At 33.3% G+C, this 25,923-nt stretch overlaps 1 protein-coding gene across 3 annotated transcripts; it reads right to left on the bottom strand.

Annotated features, from left to right (window-relative positions):
- Positions 1–257: 257 nt before the first annotated feature.
- LOC132747287 (uncharacterized) lies at positions 258–25,193 on the bottom strand. Of its 3 annotated transcripts, none has more exons than XM_060736614.1 (12): positions 24,801–25,193; positions 17,779–17,973; positions 14,833–14,890; positions 13,229–13,384; positions 12,827–13,008; positions 11,737–11,772; positions 9,151–9,256; positions 8,198–8,364; positions 6,298–6,357; positions 5,449–5,542; positions 4,669–4,791; positions 258–4,173 (listed from the first exon to the last, which is right to left on the bottom strand). In XM_060736614.1, the coding sequence occupies exons 2-12, from the start codon at positions 17,899–17,901 to the stop codon at positions 1,892–1,894; spliced, it is 3,387 nt and encodes a 1,128-aa protein (XP_060592597.1). In that variant the 5' UTR covers positions 17,902–17,973; positions 24,801–25,193; the 3' UTR covers positions 258–1,891. The 3 variants fall into 3 exon arrangements, with proteins under 3 accessions (XP_060592597.1, XP_060592596.1, XP_060592598.1); XM_060736613.1 differs by having other exon boundaries at positions 4,669–4,809; positions 24,801–25,192; XM_060736615.1 differs by lacking the exon at positions 11,737–11,772 and having other exon boundaries at positions 4,669–4,809; positions 24,801–25,191.
- Between the last annotated feature and the right edge of the window lie 730 nt (positions 25,194–25,923).

Here is a 25,923-nt window from a genome sequence, read left to right on the forward strand (position 1 = left end):
CGCGGCTCAATTAAGTTGTTTGTAGTGTTCACAACATTATTATGTAAAACCACCCCTTGTACCAGTGGGTACCAAAGTAACTACCGACTGTCCGTAATCTAGCCACATATAGTTTCTTAACCATATGAAATCATATGAAAATACCTCGGTGGAATGAGAAGCAACAGGGGAACCAGTCGTTTGAAGTCGGAAATGAAATAGAGATACGAAGAGGATCAAAGTTTAATGGGGTTCACAAATGAAAATACACGAAATCGTTACCTTTTTTATTTTGAAAACATCTACAACGTTGTAAATACTGTTTAAATTTTATAAAATTTTATCATAAATAAACAGAAATGCAAAAATATATATGTAAATGTCATAATCAAAACAAAACATGCGCAACATTTGCATAAATAGCAAACAAAGTACATTTTGTATTGTAGTATTTATTTAAATATAAAAAAGTGGTGATACCTCGGAAGCAATAAAAGCAACAAAATACACATTTCACATGAAGACTGCGAAACTCTTTGATCGTGAAGTGATAAATCAAATATACTGTCCAAACAAGCAATCAATGTATGTATTAGAATATTCAAATGATAGAATTTTCAAACGTACAAATTGGTTTTAATAAATTAATGTGATCTATTGATTTCTTCTGGTTTAGTAAGCTATCAAATTCAAACACGAGGAAAGACATACTGTTTTATACATTATAATTGTATATCTATAAAATAAAAATAAAAAAATTGCTCGAATTGCTCTCGAATAATTATTCATACAAAATATCATTGCTTTTATCACATAAATAACTGCTTTTAACATATACATGAAACTTCTTTTATCATATAACATATAACTGATTTTATCACAAAGATAACTGCTTTTATCATATACATAAAACTGCTTTGATCATTATGCATAAACTGTTTTATAATATACAAACAACTACTTTCACCATATGCATAAAACTGCTTTTATCAAATAAACATGTACATAAATCTGATTTTATCATGACCATGAAACTGCTTTTAACATATATATGATACTGCTTTTTATTATATAAATGAAACCAAAGAAAAGCGAAATCAATTAATTGCAACATGATATAATACCTTCAAGGATGAAAAAATGGCTTTTTTAATGAGAATACACGCATAATTTAATATTGATACGATTGGCTCATATAAACATGTATATTACTGGTAATAAGATGCTTGACAGTGAAAACGGTTGTTAACTTATATAACCCAAACCGCTAGGTCTATAAGACATCTTAATTATAGCAAATTCATAATACAGCAGAAGTACTTTATTTTAGAAAAAAAGTAAAATTACTTCATAAATTAACAGTTACCGTTGATATTGTCTATATAACCATCACGATAATCCAATGAAAGGCGACGTTACAAAAATGCAGTAATAAAATGTTTCACGATAAATTTGTATACATGTATAACGTTTATCAAAATACAAAAATATAAAGTAAGATAATCCACAGCAACATGTCATTAAACTCACTAAGCACACGTCCTTTTGCCAAAATAAATTGAATATTTGTCTGTTTGATGTATTCTATTCATATCGTTCATATCAAACAGATTGATATTTAAGGAAGTTCGTATCATGTTATCTATCGTAACCGAAATTTTCAGATTTGAGCCGCGCCATGACAAAACCAACATAGTGCGTTTACGACTAGCTTGAATCAAGACCAGCCTGCGCATCCGCGCAGTCTGATTAGGATGCATGCTGTTCGCTTACAAACCCTATATCAAGAAGAGAAAGTGATAGCGAACAGCATGGATCCTGATCAGACTGCGCGGATGCGCAGGCTGATCTGGAGCCATGCTGGTCGCAAACCCATTATGTTGGTTTTGTCATGGCGCGGCTGATTTTGTTATTAAACATTATTTTTATTGATTTGATCTAAACCATCAATTATCTCCTGAGAATCGGTTGTTATATCAGCAATATCTTCTGGGGGAACTGGGTTGTAATTTTGAAAACTATCTACACTAAGATTCGTTGGTAAACTTGAAACTGAGCCAAGTCTCTGCAGCTGACCATTTGCTTTCCTTTCAGATAAGTCATGTATTTTATTAGTATCATCACATTCAACAGACTGGTTATGCATTGCATCTGGAGGATCAACTGCTTTGAAAGTAAATCTTGGGGACTGAGAATTATCACTACATTGCGAATCATGCATGCTTTGCTGATAAACATTTGACGGCAAAAATTGATCAGATCTATTACAGTGAGCATTTAGATGTGGATTCGAATCATCTGAATCGTCGTCATCGTCAAACTCTTGTTCTTTCCTATTGCGATGCTGCCGGTGATTGTTATGATGATTGTGGGTCGGGTGACCATGCTGATGAGAGTTTCTATCAACACCATGTGAATGTGGTGCGTTTAACTGAAAGTTATGACATTGATTACCATTTCTTGCAAATGAATCAGATGGGAGATGCATACTTCGATGATCATTGTCTAAATGATCAGCAGTTGCTAAATATCCTTGCTGTTTTGGACCTGAGACGTACTCGTCTGGTGGGGAAAAGTCATAGTTTTGTAAATTATCAGAAGTTCTCATTGAAGCATTTTGAGGATACATATTGTCGGAGGAAATATAATCGTCGGGTTGATACTGATACATACTGTGCCCAGAATGTTTTCCATGGTGAATACGAGGGAATCTGTGATCTGTTACATGTCTTTGGTCATAATATGCTCCTTGATTACACATGCTCTGTTGACCTGGTAAATGACTTTCATAAAATCCGATTTTAGAGTGAACCGGGTATCTGTGATGCGTTACTCTATTTTGAAACTGATCAGGATGATGCTGATGATGATTAAGGTTGCCATGTAAAGTAGGTGGCGGAATATGTTTGTCAAAAACGTGTGGATGAGAACTTGAATAAAAGTCTGCTTTATTTCTCCTTAAACTATCATCACTTAAGCTATCGGAATCTGATTCATCAGCATGAAAAGCAAGAACACGTTGATGGACATCGGGTAATTTGCTGTGCTTTTCCGTCTGTAAAAGGCACTGATGGTTTTCAGGTCTTTTGTTCATTTCCTGTTTTTCTTCTCTCCCACATCTCGTAGGGAAGTGGTGTGCAAAGTTTGGAGGTAAAGAAATTGGTTGTTCATTATGGTGTACAATTACATCAGGGCTGGTTTCTAAAGGGGTTGAGTTGTGAACTTCTGCTTGAAATTCTTGGATATGTGGCCGGTTTTGAACTCTTTCAACTTTAGTTCTCGGTTGTTGCTTTCTATGAGATTGCTGCCTTAATCTTTGATCGTTTGTTCGATTGGTATATCTTTCATTGCCATTTTGTTCAGCTACTTTTTTATGTGACATGAACTGTTTATGGCTGTCACTCTTCGCCTCTCCAGACCTTCGATAATCTAATTCAAACTCTTCACCTAACATTGACTCTTTTTCCGCCTCCGCATTTATTTTTTGTAACATCAGAAACGGATTGTCGATATCACTTCCTATAGGCGGAGATAATCTTAAAGCGGGTTCAATTTTACAAGGTTTTCCTGTGAAATTATTGTCTCGTGATAACAATGGCTTCAATTCATTTTGCCCTATATCAGAATTATTTCTAACCTGGTTAACGACCCTTTTCAGTTCTGTCCATGTATTACTCCACTGAGATGTGTTTTCAACTGGTATATTCCTGTTCGGTGGGCACCTTTCTAGACCATGAATTTTACAATACACTTTGTCTGGTTTATTAATAAAATTTATTACCGGTATATTTGCAGATAATACATTAATACTGGAGAGTAAAGTTGAAATATCATGATAACTATTAAATGTTAAGTCTACAACTATGACTCTTACATCATTATGAACATTTCTTCGTTCAATTGCAGCTTTTAAAACACATGAGTAAAACTCGTTTACAAGATCAATCGCATCAGGTTTATAACAGTTTTTACTGCACAAGACCAGAACAAAAGAACTGTCCTTCAAAATTTTGTCCACGCCGTTCTGTAAATTATCAATATTGCTACTGTGCTCTCTAAGTACATTTGCAGAGTTAACGACTGTACATTCAAATGCTTCGTTGACGTACCGTTCCAGTTTTAAAACCACATCATTTTCACCAGTTGTACAATCATCTCTAAACGGATGAAGAAGAAGTCCAGATGCCTTTGGTACTGAAACAAAATATTCAAACGTAATTCATTGAAAGTTCATTACAAAATATGCGGAATGTTCTTGGTGTGTTATCAATGAAACATGCAGAAGAACTATGGATAGATGTAATCATAACAATAGTAAGAAAAAGTGATACAATTTTGCGAAGACCAACTAACGAGTATTGGAATAACAAAAATAATTATATTAAAATTATTTTGTGGCACAATTGCATTGTATTCAGAGCTTATAATACCTATTTAATACATTGATATATTAAAACAGATTTTTGTGCATGATTTTGAGAATACTATACAACAAAGTTAAGAAAAAGATAAGCAATATTTCTGTTGAAAGTAACTATAAACATTATTTTGAAATTCGATACGACGTGAATTGGCAATTTTCTTTTCTTTGTCAATCTTAGGCAAGAAACTTCAAAAGTTAAATTTGAATTTTTCTTTGTTACGAATTAGAAAAGGAAACTGTTACAGCAGTTTAAAAGGGTATAATACCTGTAGAACTTTCTTGGCATTTTGGTCGTTTGCGTATGCAGTACGTTATTGACAGCAGTAGAGTTACTCCCATGATGCACCCAGCTATCATGGCAACCACTTTCATTGGTTCAAGGGAGTCTTCTAGATAATGAGGATAATCTGTTAAAGAAAATCTATTTTACAAAGTCCTTATATATCTATGATCAAAAAATAACTTTACTAAAATGATTTATACGTGACAAATAAGCTGGGTTGATAAACAGCCAGGTTTACAATGTGCACATTTCTTGTAAAAAAAACTTACAAAAATATTTGATCATTAGGCACTTAATTATATCACTCCATGATTGGGTAGCTGCATCCCAAGTCATCACATAACCTTCTGAGGAGCTTTAAACAGCGTATCCTCTTTGTAGAATTGCTATTGCATAACAATTGGATTAATAACGATTGACAATGAGTATTGAGTCAACCTAACAAAAACATGTTCTTTAAAATTTAATAATTCATCGTAAATTAAGTAATATAACTTAATAAAGGTGCTCTGTTACTCTGTTTATTGCGCTAGTCTTTAAACAGTAGCGTGCAGTAGATAGCGATAAAGTTCATTAATTCAATAGTCAAATAAATGTTACGAGCTAGAGCGACACGATACCATACACTAGACAGAGTTACCTTTATTTATAAAGTTCACATGCATATTTTTGAACAGCAGTGTCCAAATGCAATTTATGAATTAATACAACTAGATACTGTCTGATCTCTTTTAGCAGATATATTTTTATTAAAATATCTTACTGTCTGTCCATGGCAGCATTGACCCATCAATAACGACCGACTTTACTGTTAAATTTTCACCAGGCCCGCATGTCTGGTTACATACAGGAGTAACCTGAGAAATAAAAACATATGAGCCGCACCATTGAAAAACCAACATAGTGCGTTTGCCACCAGCATGGATCAAGACCAGCATGCGCATCCGCGCAGTCTGATCAGAATCCATGCTGTTCGCTATCAGTTGCTCTACATGTAAAAGGATTTGTAAGCGAACAGCATAGACCACCGACGTTCCGTAAGCTAAATGGATAGCATTGAGATTAGAAGAAAAATTATAACATTACTTTTAGAAGTTAGTTCATGAATAATTATGTAAAACCGCTGAAGGTAGAAAATACACTAATAAAGTAAAAATGTACCTTAATTCTAGATAGAGCTTTTTTGTACAACAAAGAATATAGCCTATACTGTTACTCATGTTACTTAATTTGATTAATATCACTGTCATTCAGAACCTCGATTTAAAAGAAAATTCTAGTATTCATTCCTATAATTTCCATCTATGCATTTGATTAATCTTTCTATGAAATTAAGAGATTGCTTTATTGATGTACATCATCCAAATTCGGTAGCAATTTAGATGAACCAACAATTATAAACTTTATCTCAGAAAGTTTTGAGTTTAGCTTTGTCGCATCTTTTTGTTTTTCGCATTTTCGAGGCTTTCGCTATTTCGGCAATGCAAAAATCCCAAGGATACAGCAAAGTTGAACTTTGTCGTGTCTTCGTGGCGAAAAAGCAAAAATACGGCAAACCATACATAACTGCTCTAGTTACGGAAAAGCATATAAAGATCTAAACTGAACATACCTCCACTATGTACTGTCCTCTCGTAAGATTTGTGAATATTGTTGAATTTCCTTTCTTCCACTGTAATAAAAAATACACCATGATCTTCAAAACTGAGCAGCTTCGAAGCTTTTCAAGTTGATAAACTAAAAAGGTGGTTTGCACGCGCGTGTGCGTGTGGGTATGTGCTTTGTCCATGTTATACCAGTTATATCGCGATAATATATACAAAGCGGTTTTTATTTGTTTGGGTCGTCAGACCAAACAAATAATGGTAGCGAAATTTCAGAGTCTAATGCTGTTAATTGCAAATGCCGAAAGTAGTCCACTTTTTTGAAGCGGTTACTTCCCTTTATATGTAACACTAACGCCGAAAAAATCAGGGGAGATCACTGCGTAAAGATGGTCAAAGAAAGTCCCATCTATATTCAAGCAAAATAATTCCCGAATGGTCGAATATTTCTAATATTGTTTTATTGTATTTTCTGATCGAAAATAAGTAAATACAAAGCTCTGACACAGAAATTTACGACAAACCTAACAACAAGTAGTTCTCAAAACAGCTTTAAACTAGCGATTTTAAAGAAAGAAATATATTTATTTTGTTACCAGTATCCAACAAATTACAACGCATTAAAAGTTTAAAAATATCGTTGGCTCATAGAATTGTCAATAAATGCACAATCACAAATTACGCGGATGAATATGATTTTACCAATAAAAATACTATTTTTAGCGATGTCGATTGCCGAATACTACACAAACCGAGTAGTGGAATATATAGATTCTACATGCCGGACTGTTTGGGCGAGAAGATTTTCGCTAAATTATTTACTTCAACTTTAAACAACAGGTTTATCCTGAACAAAATACCTCGAAATTAATAAGGATTACAAACCCGAAATGTTCTAAATTTAGAATGACTTGATGTTATTCAGACGTTGTTTGTATAAGTTCTCCGTGGTGCAGGGGTAATGCGTTCGCTTAGTGAGTGAGAGGTCTGGAGTTCAAATCGCAGTCGAGGAAACATTTTTTTTTAATTCTTTTTTAAGTGTCTTTGTAATGGAAGTAGCCATGATATGCAAGGATAAAGTGTGGCTGTCGTAAAAAATGAACATAAATTTTTTGATGCAACTCTAGTTATGTAGAATTCCGTATGTATCAAACTCACGTGCCTAGCAAAATGAATTATAATACATAAAAATAAACTTATACAGGAAAATACATACAGATATACAGTACGATTTAGATTGCAAAGATCAGAAAATACCACAGAACTTGCAGCCCTTTGATTCTTTATTATATACATGCTTATAGTAAGCTCCAGGATTATTTACATCTGTGTTAAACAACAGTTAAAGTCGTTACAAATCCTAATTTAGATCGAATAATATGGTTTTCTTTAGGCCGTTCACATATAAATTCACCGTGGCTGAAGGGTTTTCAAGCTCGCTTAGGAAGCGAGAGGCCTGGAGTTCAAATCCCAGTAAAGGCAACTCATTTTATTTTCAAATTGTTTAAGTCAAATAAACATTGGATTGAATATCAGTGTTGCAATCAGTCTTATAGCCAATTTACTACAATTAAAACGCTGGAAAGCATTTGTGGCACTATACATATAATCTCACAACCTGTACCTTTCTTACATTCTGAGGCCCAAACAAATTCAGCGCCTTCTGTGCTTTGATTAAAGTATGTGTGTCTCTTTAGCATTGAAGATCTTGCCTAATTTTACAACAGCCATATTCACGATCAACAAGTACACAATTTAAATCTTAGAGTAACACGCATCTTTGGACTATTTTTATATCTCAATCAATGTCAGTTGGTATTAAAAATTTTCAACATTTGTATTGTAGAAAGGTTCGGGAAAGGTCTGTATGTTTAGCAAATGGCCAATATGATATACTTGCAATATTACCTCTATATATTTTCCTGACTGTATGACGCCATATCCTGCCTTAACAAGGTTAACCTTATATCCATTAATATTTCCCAGTGGTGGTTTTTCTACAACCGTATAAAGCGAGTGGCTAGTCTCATTTAAAAACGTCATTATGGCAGGACTCCACTTAGACTCGGACCATGCTGAAATGTAAATTGTTTTAACATTTGCTTGGTTTGGCTTTACGATGTACAACATTGTGAAGGTTATTTGGCAACTTTTCAGCGTAATTGGTTGAGACACCTGTGTTGAACCAGTAAGATAGCCAAAGTTTCTGGTGAGAATCGAACTCAAAACGGTGAGGGATAAATGGTTTGAAGTCAACGGCCTGAACCACTTGGCCACGAACGTCACATGTATTAACATAGTGCACCAAGCATTTATTACCTTAGCACAACTCATGGGGTGTAGAGTGACTTTATATGACCTTTAGACGAGCAGGTTCTTGGGAAAAGTCAGAGTTCAGGATATAAAGCACTTGTCAAGAGTTCAAATGGATGGAATAAAACATATACTCGCCAACTTCGTGGCTAAGTGACTTCAAACCATTTTTCCTTCATCCTTTTTGGTTCATTCCCGGCAAATTCCTGAACTGTTGGTACAACTTAATAAAAACATGCCAGATATGTTTCTAGATGAGAAACAAAATAACATTTCCCAGGCAGTGCGGGAATAGCGACCAATATACAATTTCTGTCCCGAAATCCGCAGAGAAATGGAGTTTGATTTACAAATAACTGATGGAGAAGATCGAAGAAATTTACTAAAGGTAATGTCCAACTTCGAAAGTTACAACAAATGTAAGAATACCCTAAACCACTTATTTTTCTTACGTATCTATGTAACTGTTCATAGGTACATGTATAACATAATAAGATATTTAAAAATACACCAATTAACAAACATGCACATGACTATTGTCAACTTACCTGTTACCGCTGTCAAGTATTTTGCCGTCTTTCCCTCCGCAGTTTGTAAAGTAATAGCATAATCCACTCCAGTTAGTCCTATAAGACAGTCAAACTCTATACGCCGCTGAAAAACAATCAATTTTAAATAAATAAAAAATATACCTATATGCACAGGAAGACTAAAACTAAAGCCTTACAATTGAGTTATTATAGAAAAATCACTTAAGAGATTACTGCTAAGATTGTGTGTACTACATTTGTGATGTCAATCATACATACTGTATGTCAGGCCTAAGTTAATAGAAAGACCTAAGTGTATAAAACCAGCTTTATAAAACCAACTTAAGGGCTAACTTAAGACCGTTTCAATAAACATTTTATCTGCAGTCAAGTTCTGTAGACTATAAATAAATGCTTTTTCCTGAGAAAAATTAAGAATTACAATGACAGACTCTTTTACTCGCAATGTGTAAATGCCCATAAACATGGATATTTAGAAATTAGAAGTGTCATTACATAGGAGTCATAAGTTTTAAATGTAAAATTTCTCAGTTAGGTCTTAAGACTGATTTCAGACTAAGGACTTAAGACTGATTTCAGATTTAGGAATATATATGAAACACAGCCCAGGTTTCCTAAAAGCATCAGGGAATTTTAACCCTTTCCTATCTAAAATGTACTTGTCCGTCTTTCATTCTGGACAAGACCATTTATTATGTTTGGTGAAAACTTTCAAAACATGTACTGATTGAATAGCGAACAGCACAGATCATGATTAGACGGCATGTAAATGCATGATGGTCTTAGTTTGCAATGGTCGCAAAAGTAGATTCTATAGAGAGTAGGCTATGGGTTAGATTATTGCAGACTTCTTAATCCAAATAATCTAAAAAGGTATATTTATAAAGAAAAACAGAATACTACTCTAGTTTGTTCGACTGCCTGTACCCAGCCAAATAACATTCGCTCCCAATCCCAATACTAAATTGTTTTTACATACATAAAATGCAGCAAAAATCTAGTTAATAGGTTTTTTTAATCTTTAGCAAATGTGTTAATTTTTCTCTTCGCAAGATCGAACTTTTATTTTGAAGAATAATTTGTTAGTGCTGATTGGATGAAACAGCCTTGTACTTCTGGGTTGCGTTTCATGGAAAGTTCTTCGTCTAAAATATGTTTAAGACCAAAACTAAGACAATTTTCATTTCAAAGAAAATGTCCATACTTCATCAATCTTCTGCGCGTGCCATTGCATTTTGTAACTTTCTACAGGAAAATGACTAAAATAAAAGTCTAAAAGTTTGATCGAAGATGAAGTATTTATCGAAACGGACTTACGTTCGTCCTATAGTTTGTTGTAAATCATCGGACTTAGGATACAAAAGGTCTTGTGTATTATAGTGTCACCCCTACTGAAAGGGCCAGTCATTTCTGACTTATGAGACACCTTTCGCTTGCGTACCATGTGACTCCCAACTCCTACCACTATGCCAGGCGCCAGGCGGATAGAAATCGGTAACCATTCATTTTAACTACCCCGCGGCTGACGAAGCGGTCATTTCGGAACGAGTCCCAGGAGAAACATTCGAGATTCATTTAGGACTTTGAAACGTAACCAGAATACTACCTTGTACTACAATTGGCCTGTAATAATTTTATTGGGAGATCTTTTTACTGAAAATTTCGACAAAGTTGACTCGGGGTAATGGAGAATAACCAATGTCAAACTAATCAAAGTTGAATACTTGACTTATGCGATATTAAAACAAGTTTAGACTGTATTTTTGACACATGTTTTGCTGAATTAACCACTGTCACACATTGTTATGTTATTGTGTTTTTCTTCTGTATTACATGCATGTATACGACCTTACGATTTTAAGCAAGTTAGATAACAAAATGAAACAACTATTGGTTAATGAAAAAAGCATACTATCAAAACAAACAAACAACAACGACAGCTCTTTCCTAATCAAAACTGCTACTTCAATGTACATCTTTGGTTCACTGTACTAATTTTATATTTGATATATTAGGTGTTACATGTATTTTATTATTTTTATTCCATTTCTTAACGACCAATCTGATTAACATCAGCTCCTAATTAACAGAACACATTCAAGAAAAAAACTTATTGAGTCATATTGCTTAACGACATTACAACGTTTAATTATTTTGTGTGTCAAATGCTTTATTCACAAATATCTTTTTTCATCATTACTCAAAACTCAATACCATTGAAATTCCAATTGTACTTCAGCTTTAAATATGATTTGATATAATTAATATCCTATGAAAACTTCTTTTCATAAAATATTAAAACATTTTAACTTGTACCTTCATTGTAATTAAAATAAAAAACAACGGCAACAACAACAATAAAACAATAAAATATAACTTTTCTCAATTGAACCTTTCTATTGACGGTAAATTTAATTTCCTGGATTAAAAAACAAATGAACTTAGAAATAAGATAAGGAGTAAACAACAACAATAACAACAACAACAACAACAAGCCAGATGAAAACATACCGCGCGTTCCCAAATTTTAATTATTAGATATGCTACAACATTGTTAGCAGTAATTATGTTGAAATAATTTACCTGTCTAACCAATTTAAAGGGTATGGTTGATTTTGCCTGGAATCATATATACAATATTTTATTCATTTTAGTGATAATTACACAGAATGCATGTACCTTATCAAGCGTCTATTGTATCAAAGAAATCCATACGGAATGCTGCCTATAATAAGTAATAGAAAGAGCATCGAAACACGAGGCTATTTGATTTGTACCGAGTATTTATCACATTGCCGAATGTTGTGATGTTCTCTCCCTTTTGTATCATAGGCAAAAATAAAAAAAAAACACGTTCATTGTCGTCACAATTTGGTATGGTACATTCAAAGTTTAAGGGATTTCAATATCAAACATTGAGTACCCATTAGTATAGTCACTATAGAGCCTTGTCAGACGGCATGGATGTACAGGCTGGCATGGCTCTATACTGGTGGTGACACAGACTTATCTCTTTTTGTTCGGCTAACAATCCTAATACAAGGCGCTGGTCATGATAGAAATAATAGAAGGTTATTTCAGTTTTCAACTCAAACACCATTTGACAGTGTATTTTAGTGATCATTTGCTAAACAATTTGGAAAAAAACTTTCAAATGTATACAATGAAAACATTTCTTGTTAAACGTGTGCCCATTATTGTACAAATAAGCGTTATTCTTGATACTATTTTTCTAAATGTGATGAATATATTTTTTTTATACTTTCTATATTTTCAGGCAGATTTCTTTACCAGTGTCAAACTACAAACAATATACATGTATAGAGGATATTTAAGTTTTTTTCTATGAATACAGGATACATTTTCATCGAGTGGTATAAAAAAGAATGTTTCATGAGTGGCGGTAGCCACGTGTTAAATATGATGTCTTTTCAAACCACAAGATGAAAATAAATCCCGTAGTTACAGAAAAAAAGCTTGTTTATTTATATACATTTTTTCTCTTTTTGATATTGGATCTACAAATTGCACTCTCTTAAATTTAGTGTCGTGTCTGTATTTAGAGAAAAGTAGTCGGACAAGATACCAGTGAAAATACGGAAAATATGTTACACTGTAGTGAAAAATAAAATATGTAGAGTGAAAAAACTATATAATACATGTATATACTTACTGGAGTGGTCATGTCGTAGTAATTGTCCGTAGCATAATTGTGGAACTGGAAAATTCTCTCCCTTGGGCATTTAGTATAAAATTCATCTATTTGGTCAGCTTGGCTGCTCGCTAGCCCCTCAAACGTTAGGAATACAGCTTTAGGCAATCGCCAGTCATTTTTATTCTTTGGGTTAATCACACCTATAAAAATACAGAGCAATAGTCTTGACAATGCTTAATTTATTCCTCCGTTACATCACAAGGGATGTGTGTACAGTCAAGGAAATAGAGAAAAAGAGAACCCTTAAAGAACGCAAAAGCTCATTTCTCAACACTAGTCAGATGATAATAAAAACTTAAATAATTAAATTCCGCTACATACAGGGTAAATATTAGTAAATATAAGTATCAAGGCACAAACCTTTTGGTAAAGAGAAGTCAAGTATTAAACTTCGTTCTGGAGAATAGTTTTGAAAATACTTCCAGTATGTCTTCACACCGTGAATAGTGGGCGCGTCAAAGATGGAGGATTCGGGAAGAAACTGTATTTTATTATCTTCTTTGTAATTTTCAACATCTGAAAAACATGATATTTATATACATATGCATATATCAATCCACTGGCACCGCCTAATGCATTAAGTTTAAAGAGACTGACCTGAGTTTGTTTTTGTTTTTTGGTTTTTTTTTACATGACGGGACTGGAAATACATTTTCGAGATTAATGTTCAATTAGATTTAGGTCTAAATTACACAAACATACTATTTTTTATTTATCTCTGAGTAAATATCTTCATTATCCTTCTGCTTTAAGTGCCCCATTTTATCTTTGTAAGGAATTTAAATCTTATATTTTCAGCCTTTTGAACCTCAGTGGAATTCATTTAAAATGTGATTTTTACCATTCAAAACATATCTTAATTGCACCGAGAAAAGCTATTGAACATTTGTTAATTTCATCCATGTATCCTTCTCATTAATCAATACGTGTCAATACATCAAAATTTCTACATTAATTAGTTTTCTGTTGCATAGGAGGACCTCGAAGTTAAGAGGACATTCATCTATCTCCATGTATAAGTCACTGATTACTAAATAGAATCAATCGATGTTCTAGCCATCCATGGTCAAATGGATTCAATCGATGATCTAGTGACCCATGGTCAAATGGATTCAATCGGTGCACTAGTTATCCATGGTCAAATGGATTCAATCGATGCACTAGTCATCCATGGTCAAATGGATTCAATCGATGCACTAGTCATCCATGGTCAAATGGATTCAATCGATATACAAGTCATCCATGGTCAAATTGATGCAATCGATGCACTAGTCATCCATGGTCAAATGGATTCAATCGATGCACTAGTCATCCATGGTCAAATGGATTCAATCGATATATTAGTCACCCATGGTCAAATTGATGCAATCGATGCACTAGTCATCCATGGTCAAATGGATTCAGTCGATGTACTAGTCATCCATGGCAAAATGGATTCAGTCGATGTATTTAAGTCATTTATGGTGAATGGATTCAGTCGATGCACTAGTCATTTAAGGCCAAATGGATTCAGTAGATGTACTAGTCATCCATGGTCAAATGGATTCAGTCGATGAATGGCTAAATGGATTCAGTCAATGTATTGCCGTCCATGTCATGTCGTCCATGGATTCAGTCGCTCACGTCGCACCATTTGCCCTTTACTCGTGAGGTTTGATAAGTACTTCTATTGTAAGTGTTGAAGCTATCTTCTTGGATTTTAAAAGTGCTTATTGATTGTATTAAGAGATTTTTTCATGCTTTCTTTTTCAATTTATCCGACAGAAACGGTGGAATGTTGAAATTTCACGTTACAGGTTACGTTATCACTTAATCACTTGGAAAATCAACAATTAAAATATCAGAAAGTGTGATACTCAAGAAACGATAAACATTTGGAAAGAAAAAACAAACATATATTATATATCTCTATTTTAGGTCACAATTAAATGTCGATATACATGTAGTACTAAAACGTAAAATACCTTTCTTGACACCTATAGAACAATTGAAAAACACCTCGTCACCACTAACTCTTGGTGGCTGAAAAAACAACACAAATCGTGTTAAGAATACTCTTTTCCAGTCGTAGCTAAACTAATAAAACTAAGGAAAACTTGTAAAAAATACTCCAAAAATAATTAAGATGTTTCCATTCTTTATATCGTAGACAATATCAGAGAGCTAGACCATTCATGATTTTCAAGCAGTCAGGCTGGATTCTTTATCGGCAAGTGCTTGTCATTCCATTATTACTTTGAATAATGCTATTATATCTGAAACTTGTATTATAGTTGATTTTGTAAACGCGTATTTCGTAGTACGAGACATTAAAGCGTCTTGATTAATCGGTTCTAGTAAAATTAATGAGCCAGATTATAAATAATAGATGGTTCTCTCATTATGACCTTTTGATTAGCCCGACTCTTCGAAAAATAGAGAGATCAATATTTAAATATGACATTATTATTATTATTATTATTATTATTATTATTATTATTATTATTATTTTGGTTAAGTTCGAATATTTTGGTTAAGTTTTTGCGAGAGAGGTCGTGTCTCCAAAACTACTTGAAGAAATAGACTGAAACCTCAGAGCATAATAGAAGGTCACTGTACAAGGTCCGTAACACTAACATGAATTCTGACAGAATTATGGTCATTTTTGAACTAAGAAAATTCTACATAATTTTGTTTTACTATTTAGCGCTGAGAATTAACACATTGCGGACTTAAGCGTATGAAAGACCGGTAGGTCCATTTCAATTTCATGAATTCACGATTTTATCTTTATGAATTCACAATTTAAACTTCGTGATTTCCCACTTTCTACATACGGAATTCAAGAATTCACGATTTCAGCTTCATGAATTCTCGATTTCAACTTCACGAATTAACTATTTCAACTTAATGAATTCACGATTTCAAATTCACGAATTCAACTTCGTAAATTCACGATTTCAACTTCGTGAATTCACGATTTCAACTTCACAAATTCACGATTTTAACTTCATCAATCACGATGACAATTTCATGAATTCACGATTTCAACTTCATGAATTCATGTTCATGAAGTTGAAATGTCCTCACCGGTCTTTCGTAAAAGCGCGTATCATTGTTTTTCTGAACTTTTCTCAGGAGAATGGGTGTAATTAAAAGTTTTACCTCTTTGACTTAAAATAAAAATGTTTATTGAAACGGTCTTAATTAAGTCCTTACTTTGGTCTTATTTCCTTGGACTTAGAATACAATTAGGACTTTTTATCTGATTTCAGGCAACAAAATTAAGCTGTATACCTTGTAAACAGATATACGACATATCGTACTTTACAAATATAGCGTTTGTTAAGAACAAATTTCATTGTATATCTTGTGAACATATGTGTGTGTTAAAATTATATCATCATGTGTCTAAATTTCACTAGTGCTTTGTTCAGAATACTTTCGGGCTTGTTTTTTTTAAATCAAGGTCTAAGATAGCTCTTTACGATAAAATAGCTCAATTTTTCCTAAATATTGTGTCGAATACAAAATAAAAACCCGGAACCTACTTTAGAACTTAAATAATAAATTATTCGTCTCCACTTTATGCAAAATGATTCGATTGCACTTCCTATTGCATTTTATATGTATCCAGGAATGATAGATGTCATAAACACAGGTGCTAGTGGCATTGATTTGACCTAAAATGTGTTTGACCTTGTTATTTATACAATAAAATATCAATATATTAAAAAAAAAAAAATTTCACTGTTATATTATTATAGACAAGGTATGCAACATTCAGGTACGAAAATTATGGGTACGCCGGTTATCTGTGTTAAAATTTTTCTTCGGGCGGTAATGTCGTCGGATTTTTGCATGGAATCAATGCACAATATATTTTTCTATTACAATTTCCTATTTACAGATCCCCAATTAACCGCTAGTTAATGTTATAACGCCCGAAAGTAAGAAATAACCCAGGTCCGAAAGATGAGACCGTCATGACATTACATTTTAAACCCGGGATTTTTAACCCTTTAAATACATCAAAAAAAATAAAACGGGGAACCAAAACATGCAAAAAACTGGATTTTACCCCATTTTAATTTTTGTTATGCTCCACGAGTTTAACTTAAATCCTAAAGAGCCTGTATTTAAAGAAAATATTCCCACATGTAGGGGCAAAAAATTTTTGGAAGTTAATTTCCCACCGGAAAATATTTTCCGGCTTCCGTTTCAAAATTTCATTGACATTTTGAGCCCAACAAAAGGGGAAAACCAAAAAACACCCTGTTGCGGCCCTAAAAAAAACACCCTTCCCCCATTTTGAAAATTTCCTTTTTTAAAAGAGAATTTTTTTTTTAAAATTTTCGGGGGACATAGGAAAATTTAAAGCCAAATTTGTGGAGGGGAAAACCAATTTTTTAAAATAAAGTAAAATCCAGTTGTTTGCATGTGTGTTCGACCCGTTTGATCTCTTTGTTGATGTATTTCAAGCGTAAATACCAGGTTATAATGTACATGTCATGACGGTCTCATCTTTCGGACCTGGGTGATTTCTTACTTTCGGGCTTTATAACATTAACTAGCGGTTAATTGGGATCTGTAAATAGTAAATTGTAATAGAAAAATATATTGTGCATTGATTCCATGCAAAAATCCGACGATATTACCGCCCAGTGAACAATTTTAACACAGATAACCGGCGTACCCATAATTTTCGTACCTGAATGTTGCATACCTTGTCTATAATATTAATATAACAGTGAATTTTTTTTTTTTTTTTTTTTTTTTTTTAATATATTGATATTTTATTGTATAAATAACAAGGTCAAACACATTTTAGGTCAAATCAATGCCACTAGCACCTGTGGTCATAAAGTAGAGAATAAAATCTCAATTATACTGAAACAATAACAAAACAAGGAAAGAAAATGAGTACATACAGATTGTGAACAGTTGGTTGGACACGAAACAAATGTTATATCCTTATTCGGTTTGCATTCATCAGCAGCCGACAAACTGCATAGTATCCCCAGAATCACACACGACAAGCATTTCTCCATCATTGAATAATGTTATTACATTTGTTTTCTGCGAGAGTTATTATTGGATTCCATTTTTCCCGCATAGCGACAAATCTGAAAAGTATAGATATAAAAAGATAAATTGACATCTAGTTAATCATCAAGTGGTTGTAGTGTTGGTAGTTTTTACTCCGGATCACGGCAGTAAGCCACATTGAATTTACCAGAGCACAATTCAGCCACTGCATCGTTCCTGTGCAGGCTGTCAAGCAGTTTACCAGTACTAGTTGCCGTCACAGATAACTTCTGTACATGCTAGAGCAGGGATACAGTGCAAATGACAGTTGAAAAGATTTATTTTAGTTCGATTGCGTTGGAAGCTTTATAGCTTTTTGAACCACTCCCGAATCCGTTTTTGGAACTAACTAGTACCTAGCAATGAGTGCAGAATTTCTTGCCCAAGGAAACAACAGCTTGTCCCTGACGGGTTTGAACCCACGCGGTCAGGAATCTTTAGATTACTAGTCTGACGCATTAACCACTCGGTCTCGCCGCCATACAAAGACTTGTTCTAATTCCACTATATAGTACTAACAGTAGTCGAGCGCGCTGTCGAAAGGACATCTCTTGTTTATCTAACAGACAGCTCGTCTAACAAAGACCTCTGTGTTGGTTATAATTTGATTCCGCTTCACCACCATACATCTATATATCACATTATCACATGTATTTAACAGATCACGCTGTTTATTCCCGTAAAGAATTTTAGCTCGAGTAACCAATATTATTGGAAAATGGCTTCATTTCATAGCATTATTCTCGAAATAAACCAGTACAAGGAAGCAGTTTTTTATCTCTGAGTCAAACCTAAGGTGCGACATTAATGATTATAATTAAAACATACATAGTTTCTGATGAAATATAGAGCATGGTATGTTGACAAAATACCATAACATTAATATGGTCTCGTTGACCTCGGCATGGTCTCGTTAACCGAAAGGAATTAAATCTTTATGGTCTCGTTGACGAAGGAGAATAAAATCGGTATTGTCTAGTTGACCGAGGGGAAAAACTCGATACGGTATGACCGAGGGAAAAACATTGATATGGTCTGGTTGACCGGGGGAATTAAATCAGTATTGTATGGTTATTAGAGGGGAATAACATCAATATGGTTTTTTTGCTGACCGAAGGGAATAAAATCAGAATGGTATGGTTGTCCGAGGGGAATAACATCGATATGGTATAGTTGACGGAGGGTAATAAAATCGGCATGGTAAGGTTGACCGAGGGGAATAAAAATAGTATGGTATTGTTTGACCGAGGGTATTACATCGATAAGGTATGGTTGACAGGAGGGGAATAACATCGATATGGTATGGTTGTCGGAGGGGAATAAAAGTGGTATAGTATAGTTTGACCGAGGGGTGTAACATCGATATGGTTTTGGTTGACAGGAGGGGAATAATATCGATATGGTATGGCTGACCGAGGGGAATAAAATCGATATGGTATGACTGACCGAGGGGGGTTAAATTGGTATGGTCTCGTTGACAGGGTAAAATGAAATAATTATACTAATTATGACAAAATACGAATCTATTTTTAACTTCTGTAGCCTTGTTATTGACCGGAGATAACCCATATTCGACCTTGACCTAGAAATCTTCAAAACAACCTTTCTGGCCAAATAATATCAAATAAACCTTCCTGATTAATTTCCATGATATTTGGATCAAAACTGCAGCCACTAGAGTGTTTACAAGAGTTTTCTTTTTTTAGCTCCTGTGACCTAGTTTTTAATTGGAGATGACCCGTATTCGAATTTGACATAGAAATCATCAAAACCACCTTCCTAGCCGATTTCCAGAATATTTGGATCAAATCTGCTGCAAGAGTTTTCTATTTTTAGCTCCTGTGACCTAGTTTTTGACCGAGATTACCCATATTTGAACTTGGCCTGTACTTCATTGACACAAACATTCTGACCAAGTTTGATTATGATCCAATCAAAACTATGACTGCTAGAGTGTTAACAACCCAAATTTCGAAAACAACGACGCACGACGACGAACGCCGGGCAAAACCCCATCACTATACCTCACCTGAGCTAAAAAAAAAGTGAGAATATTAGAAATTGCAACATAGTGCTATAGATTTATCACAATATGCTCTAGAAACCGTCTGCTTTTAAATTATTGGCCTATTTCTTCAGACAATTTCAAGGAGCGTCTCGTAGCGTCTCACGGCGTCTGTAAGCAGGATATTGAGATGTGTCACAATTCACAGATCTCGAAACTCCCAATTATTGATCTTTCAAAAGTTCTCATCAGGTGTCAGCATAAATGACAATAAAAGTCATCTAGGAGTCAACTGAGAACAGGAAGCATATTGCAAACGACAATGTGTCACTTTAAGTTATTATATTCTATAAATGTACATTTTATGACTACGTTAACAATAGATTCTAGATTATACGTTGATTATTTCATTGAAAATTTAAATTGTTGTTCTTAATTTCTTTTTTTCTCCTGACTTTCTCTCTTTTCTGTTTTTTCCTTTTTTTCCATAAATTTATATCAATACGTAGATAAGTATAAACATGTGTGTTATCCGCTATCAGATACATAGCTTCGCCTGCGTGTTTTTGTAAATCAAGTCATCGTGATGAAATTAGATATTGGACAACCAGGTATAGGGTTTCAGTCATTTAGAATCTAGTTCAACTATAGATAAAGTTTCGTTTAAACATATTTATTTTTAGCTCGACTGCGAAACAAGTTCTTGCAACATATATTAATCATATTTGATGTCGCTTCCTGGAACTAACCAATACTGGTGTCATATGAAGAAACACGGTCATGACCCGAGTAAGGCTCGAACCCATGATCCCTGTGTTGATATGGAGACACCTTAACCATTAGGTGACCCCTCTTCTCATATTGATTTTAGAAAAACATAACCTTGTTGACAGTAATAAAACACAGTATATTAGATTGAAAAAAAATCAGTGAGGCTAATTGCAACTTTTAATACTTGAACAAAAATGAAACATGTTTCAGAGGAACATGGCACTTCAAAAACACACGGACCAAGGCGTATGTAGATATCTTGAATATATTTCTGGAATTGTAAACATTGCAATGTGATATTGCAAGTGCACAAAATCTTCTTTAAAGAAAAATAATTCGACAGCTGTTGTTGAATGTTAAAACCGCATATATTTTATATAATATCGTGTTAGATATGCAAACTTATTTCTTACTTAATAAAATAATAAGAAATTCAACGGCTTGTTCAAATATCCGCTTTCCAAAACATGTATCGTATGTCTTTCAAAAATGAATTAACCCTAGCAACGTTAAATATCTTACACGAATGTGTCCGTTTTTCAAACTAGACCGAACAATTCATCTTATTTTAATAAATAATTTCAAAATATATGAGCCGCGTCATGACAAAACCAACATAATGGGTTTGCGACCAGCATGGATCCAGACCAGCCTGCGCATCCGCGCAGTATGATCAGGATCCATGCTGTTCGCTATCAGATTCTCTACTTGTTATAGGTTTGTAAGCGAACAGCATGGATCCTGATCAGACTGCGCGGATGCGCAGGCTGGTATGGATCCATGCTGGTCGCAAACCCATTATGTTGGTTTTGTCATGGCGCGGCTCATATACTGAATGACTGAATAGCGATCAGTGCAGACCATGATCAGACGACAACGATATGCTGATTGGTTTGGTCTGCACTGGTCGTCACTGGGCAGAACAACAAGATTAGGATAAGGAAGTCCGTTGAAAATTTCATAACATAACAAGAACAATGACATAACAACAACAATAACAATAACATTATATAACAACAATAACATAACACAACAACAACAATAACAATAACATTATATAACATAAACATAACATAACATAAATTAACATAACAATAACATAAGATAACATAACAACAACAATAACAATAACATTCTTTAACATAAACATAACATAACATAACAACAGTAACAACAACAATAACATAACATGACAACAATAACATTATATAAGATAACATAAAACAACATAACAACATTATAGCATAATATAACATAAGCATAACATAACATAACAACAACAATAACAATAACATTATATAACATGAACATGAACATAAAAATAACATAACATATCATAACATAATATTTAGGCATTAAATGTTACTTTCATATCCATATCATATCGTGTAATATACAAACATATAGAGCGCAAGTTCTTGGTTAACAAAGAATTATAATTATACGTGCCGACCTACATTATATGAAAGTACTAGTATTTGAATTCTGATATTTATCTGCTTTGTTTTTGTGAACTTTTGACCCCACATTCTCCTAAATGAATACGAGAAATAAAAAAATATCTTATTACGGAAGCAATATTCAATTGTGATCAGAAAAAAAGGAAACCCCATTTTTAATAAGATAATCATGTATTATCGCTGTATAAGAGAAATGGTAATTACGATCGATGCCCTCCATATAGCAAATCTTTGATTTAAAGGCACATAGAAAGGAATAAATTTCCCTTCTTAAGAAAAGAAACGCATGAGTTTTATAATGTTTAGTGCCTGTTGAAAGTAGCGCTAAATGTGAAATGATGTCATAAAAGTAGCAAAATGTAAACAAATTATTATTTTGATACGAAAGACTAAATCACTATATCTTTACTAATTGTCAAAAGGCAAAAGAAACAAAAGAATAAACATAGTGTGTTTGCGACCAGCATGGATCCAGACAAGCCTGCGCATCCGCGCAGTCTGATCAAGATCCATGCAGTTCGCTATCTGTTTCTCTACTTGTTATAGGGTCTATAAGCGAACAGCATGGATCCTGATCAGACTGCGCGGATGGTCTGGATCCATGCTGGTCGCAAACCCATTCTGTTGGTTTTGTCGTGACACGGCTCAGATGATTCAGGAAATGGTCCAATGAGTATCTTTTTCGAACGTATAACAGGACCCCGGAAATAAAAAGCTTTTGAGAGAAAAAAAGAATATCTGGGACAAATTGGGCCTTAAAAATAGAAAACAGAACATTATAAATATACATGTATATATTACTTACATTACTACTACATATAAATTATTCAGTAAATAGGCTACTATGTAATATATATCATTTATATCTATACAACATATGTTTATAATAATTATAGGATGGAAATGGACGTGTAAATAAAAATCTGAATATTGATTGGTCAATGAGGAAAAAAGAAAAGTAAAGAAATGTATATGACACTAAATGACATTATGCTCATTAATTCTTTCGCTGTCATGTAAATTGAATTTTTAATATATTTCAAGAAATTGGCTAACATAACGGTAATTGGCCTCTAATTGATAATAAAAATATGGTTATGATACAATACAAAATGTATAAAAAAGTTCTTAAATCATAAAAAGACTGTCTAACACTTTTTGAAAATTGAGCGTTACTGATACATGTATACTGAACGAAATTTCCGTTGATCACGTGGTTTAGCGATTTATTTTTTTATACTAAAAATAAACTTTTAACACAATGGTAAAATGTCAAGTTATTTTTTTATTTCTACCTGTTTACTGACAATTTTCACGTCTTGGATGGACATAATATCATAATAAATGAAAAGATTCACCCATAAAAACACACAGTACAATTAACGCACATATTCGTTCCAGAGTAATAATTTCTTAAGCTACAAACCCCTCTTAATTAACGACTGTGATAGCTTGTTCGTAGTCATGGAGACAAAGTCCGTTCGAAATTCTAATGATCAGAAAAATAAAATCGTGTAATTCGAGAATCATGGGCATTTTGTAAAAAAATTATCCAAGTTTTCTCAATTTTTCCCCCTCATATTTTCATATTTATCATCTGTATACTTTATTAATTACAGATCAAGTAAGATTTTACTGGGGTTTTTGTCTTCATTTGTTGAATGTTGAAATATATATATCCCTTTCGGATATTATTGTATTAACGACATACAAGAATAAAATGGTATTCATTTTCAAAATCAACAACATTGACAATATCTCTCGTTTCGTGTTTATCTATTACTAATACATTTGCATATTTTCAATTTACAGAGAGAGTGCGAGTAATTTACTCAAACTATACGTGATAAAAGGTAAATTTCATGTGATATATAAGTTTTGCAGAGTCCATAAAGATATAAAAAAGTACTGTATGCCATAGCATGATCACAGGTGGGAGTATCAGTGTTTGGACACCCCACACCACCCTGCCCCTAGACCCCTGCTACAACCCTTAAAAAATAATTCAACACTCTAAGGCTTGCTATCAGATGTCAAATACAAAACCACCGATAGAACATTTTTTTCTATAACTATAATTTTGATAGTGGAAAAAGTCTTGTTATTATTTTTATCGGTGATTTTGTATTTGGTATCTTATATAGAGTAAGCCTTAAATTATTTTTTCCAGGGTATAGCAGGGGTTCATGACACCATTCTTGCATATTTAAGTCTGTGTTAAAGTATATACTAGGAAACAAATTCAATGTAAACTTATCATTCTACATATAATTATATAATGACCAGCAAAACATTTGTATAAAATTTTCGCTAAACATTTGGTACCAAGTTATTGTCTGTAGATATAGAACATATCAAACCTTGTCAGTATTTAATTTATTAATTATCATCTTACACCAAAACATAATTATTTTAGCAAAACAATCAACATATAATGGAATTCTTTCTTAATTATTATTCATAAACACAAATAGTGCATACATGTACTTGTTCTTATATACAGTATATAAAACATTTTAACGAATCTTAGATGACCCGTTCAATTTCTTAAGATTTAGAATAACCCCATGCCTGTATATGATTTATTGATTTATATGTATATGACTAAGCGAATAAAACGAACACTTACTTTCATTTTATGATTTCAAACAGCTGATTTATATCCGTTAGTATATATACAATATACTAAGTCATAAAACACATTTCATCAATTCAATCTTTTCGGAAATATTCGGTTATTTCCCACCACTGTGTTAAATGTTCATTACACATACATGTAGTTTCTAAATTACATGCGACACTTTGTTTAAAAGTTCTTTTCACGATACCAACTTGTTATACAAAGTCGTCTACAATTATAATAACTTAAAATTTAACTATTGGAATCCACATATTGATCTTATACAAAACTTAACCTTTATTGTTAACTTCCGCCTCCAAAAAAAAAAATCTTAAATTTAAATATGTCTTAAACCTAATGTTATCTACACAAGGAAGTGCCTAAGTCAGTGAAGCGATCCGTAGATATTTAACCTTATTTATACACCACACTGTAGTACCATACAAAACATGTTACCCGAGCACGTATTCATACAGGAAACCATGATAAACTCGTATCGCAACACGACGGGTATTAAAGTTTAACAATGTATTGAATCTGTACCACACGTAATTAGCAAATTGTTTTGTCATTGTTATAAAAGCCTTTCTTCTTGCAAATCCAAAAAGTAATGTAAGAAAATGATAATTGTTGTAATTCTGCTTTCTTTCTTTCTTGTTTTTTTTTATTTCTTTGTATTTTTGTGTGTCTTTTTTCCTGATCTTTCATTCTCTTAGAATTTACCACTTTGCTATACAACAATTTAGATACATACCCGTGCAATGCCCCGAGATTCATATATAGAAAATATTGAATGAGTGTAAGTTCGCTACTAAATTTCTTGAATATTTTGAATAAAATCATATAATTAATGCGAGCCTCTGGTGAGAATAATATCATTTTATTCAACGAGTTCAATAAATTCAGTTATGAACCTTCACGAATATAATATTCTATTTATCACATGCCAAAAATGAAACTGTTCAAACTGAAAAAGAATCATGTTTTCATTGACGCGCTTAAAATGGTGTAACGCTACATTTAGCGCGTCTTTACAACGCAAATGTCGTCACGTCAAAATATATGTACAAGTGCGCAATACCATTTTTACGGGCACGGGTATGTGACAAACTCTGATATTTTAAAATCCTAC

Source organism: Ruditapes philippinarum, unplaced genomic scaffold, assembly GCF_026571515.1.
Source record: "Ruditapes philippinarum isolate M1 unplaced genomic scaffold, ASM2657151v2 ctg8696_1_1_1_1, whole genome shotgun sequence".
NCBI lineage: Eukaryota > Metazoa > Mollusca > Bivalvia > Venerida > Veneridae > Ruditapes > Ruditapes philippinarum.

Excerpts from the sequence above, each read along its gene's own strand:
- LOC132747287 (XM_060736613.1), bottom strand. The coding sequence starts at position 17,901 with ATGATGGAGAAATGCTTGTCGTGTGTGATTCTGGGGATACTATGCAGT. Across the intron at positions 14,891-17,778 it reads CAACCAACTGTTCACAATCT|CCACCAAGAGTTAGTGGTGA; the intron begins GTATGTACTCAT and ends TTGTTTTTTCAG. Across the intron at positions 13,009-13,228 it reads TGACTTCTCTTTACCAAAAG|GTGTGATTAACCCAAAGAAT; the intron begins GTTTGTGCCTTG and ends GTATTTTTATAG.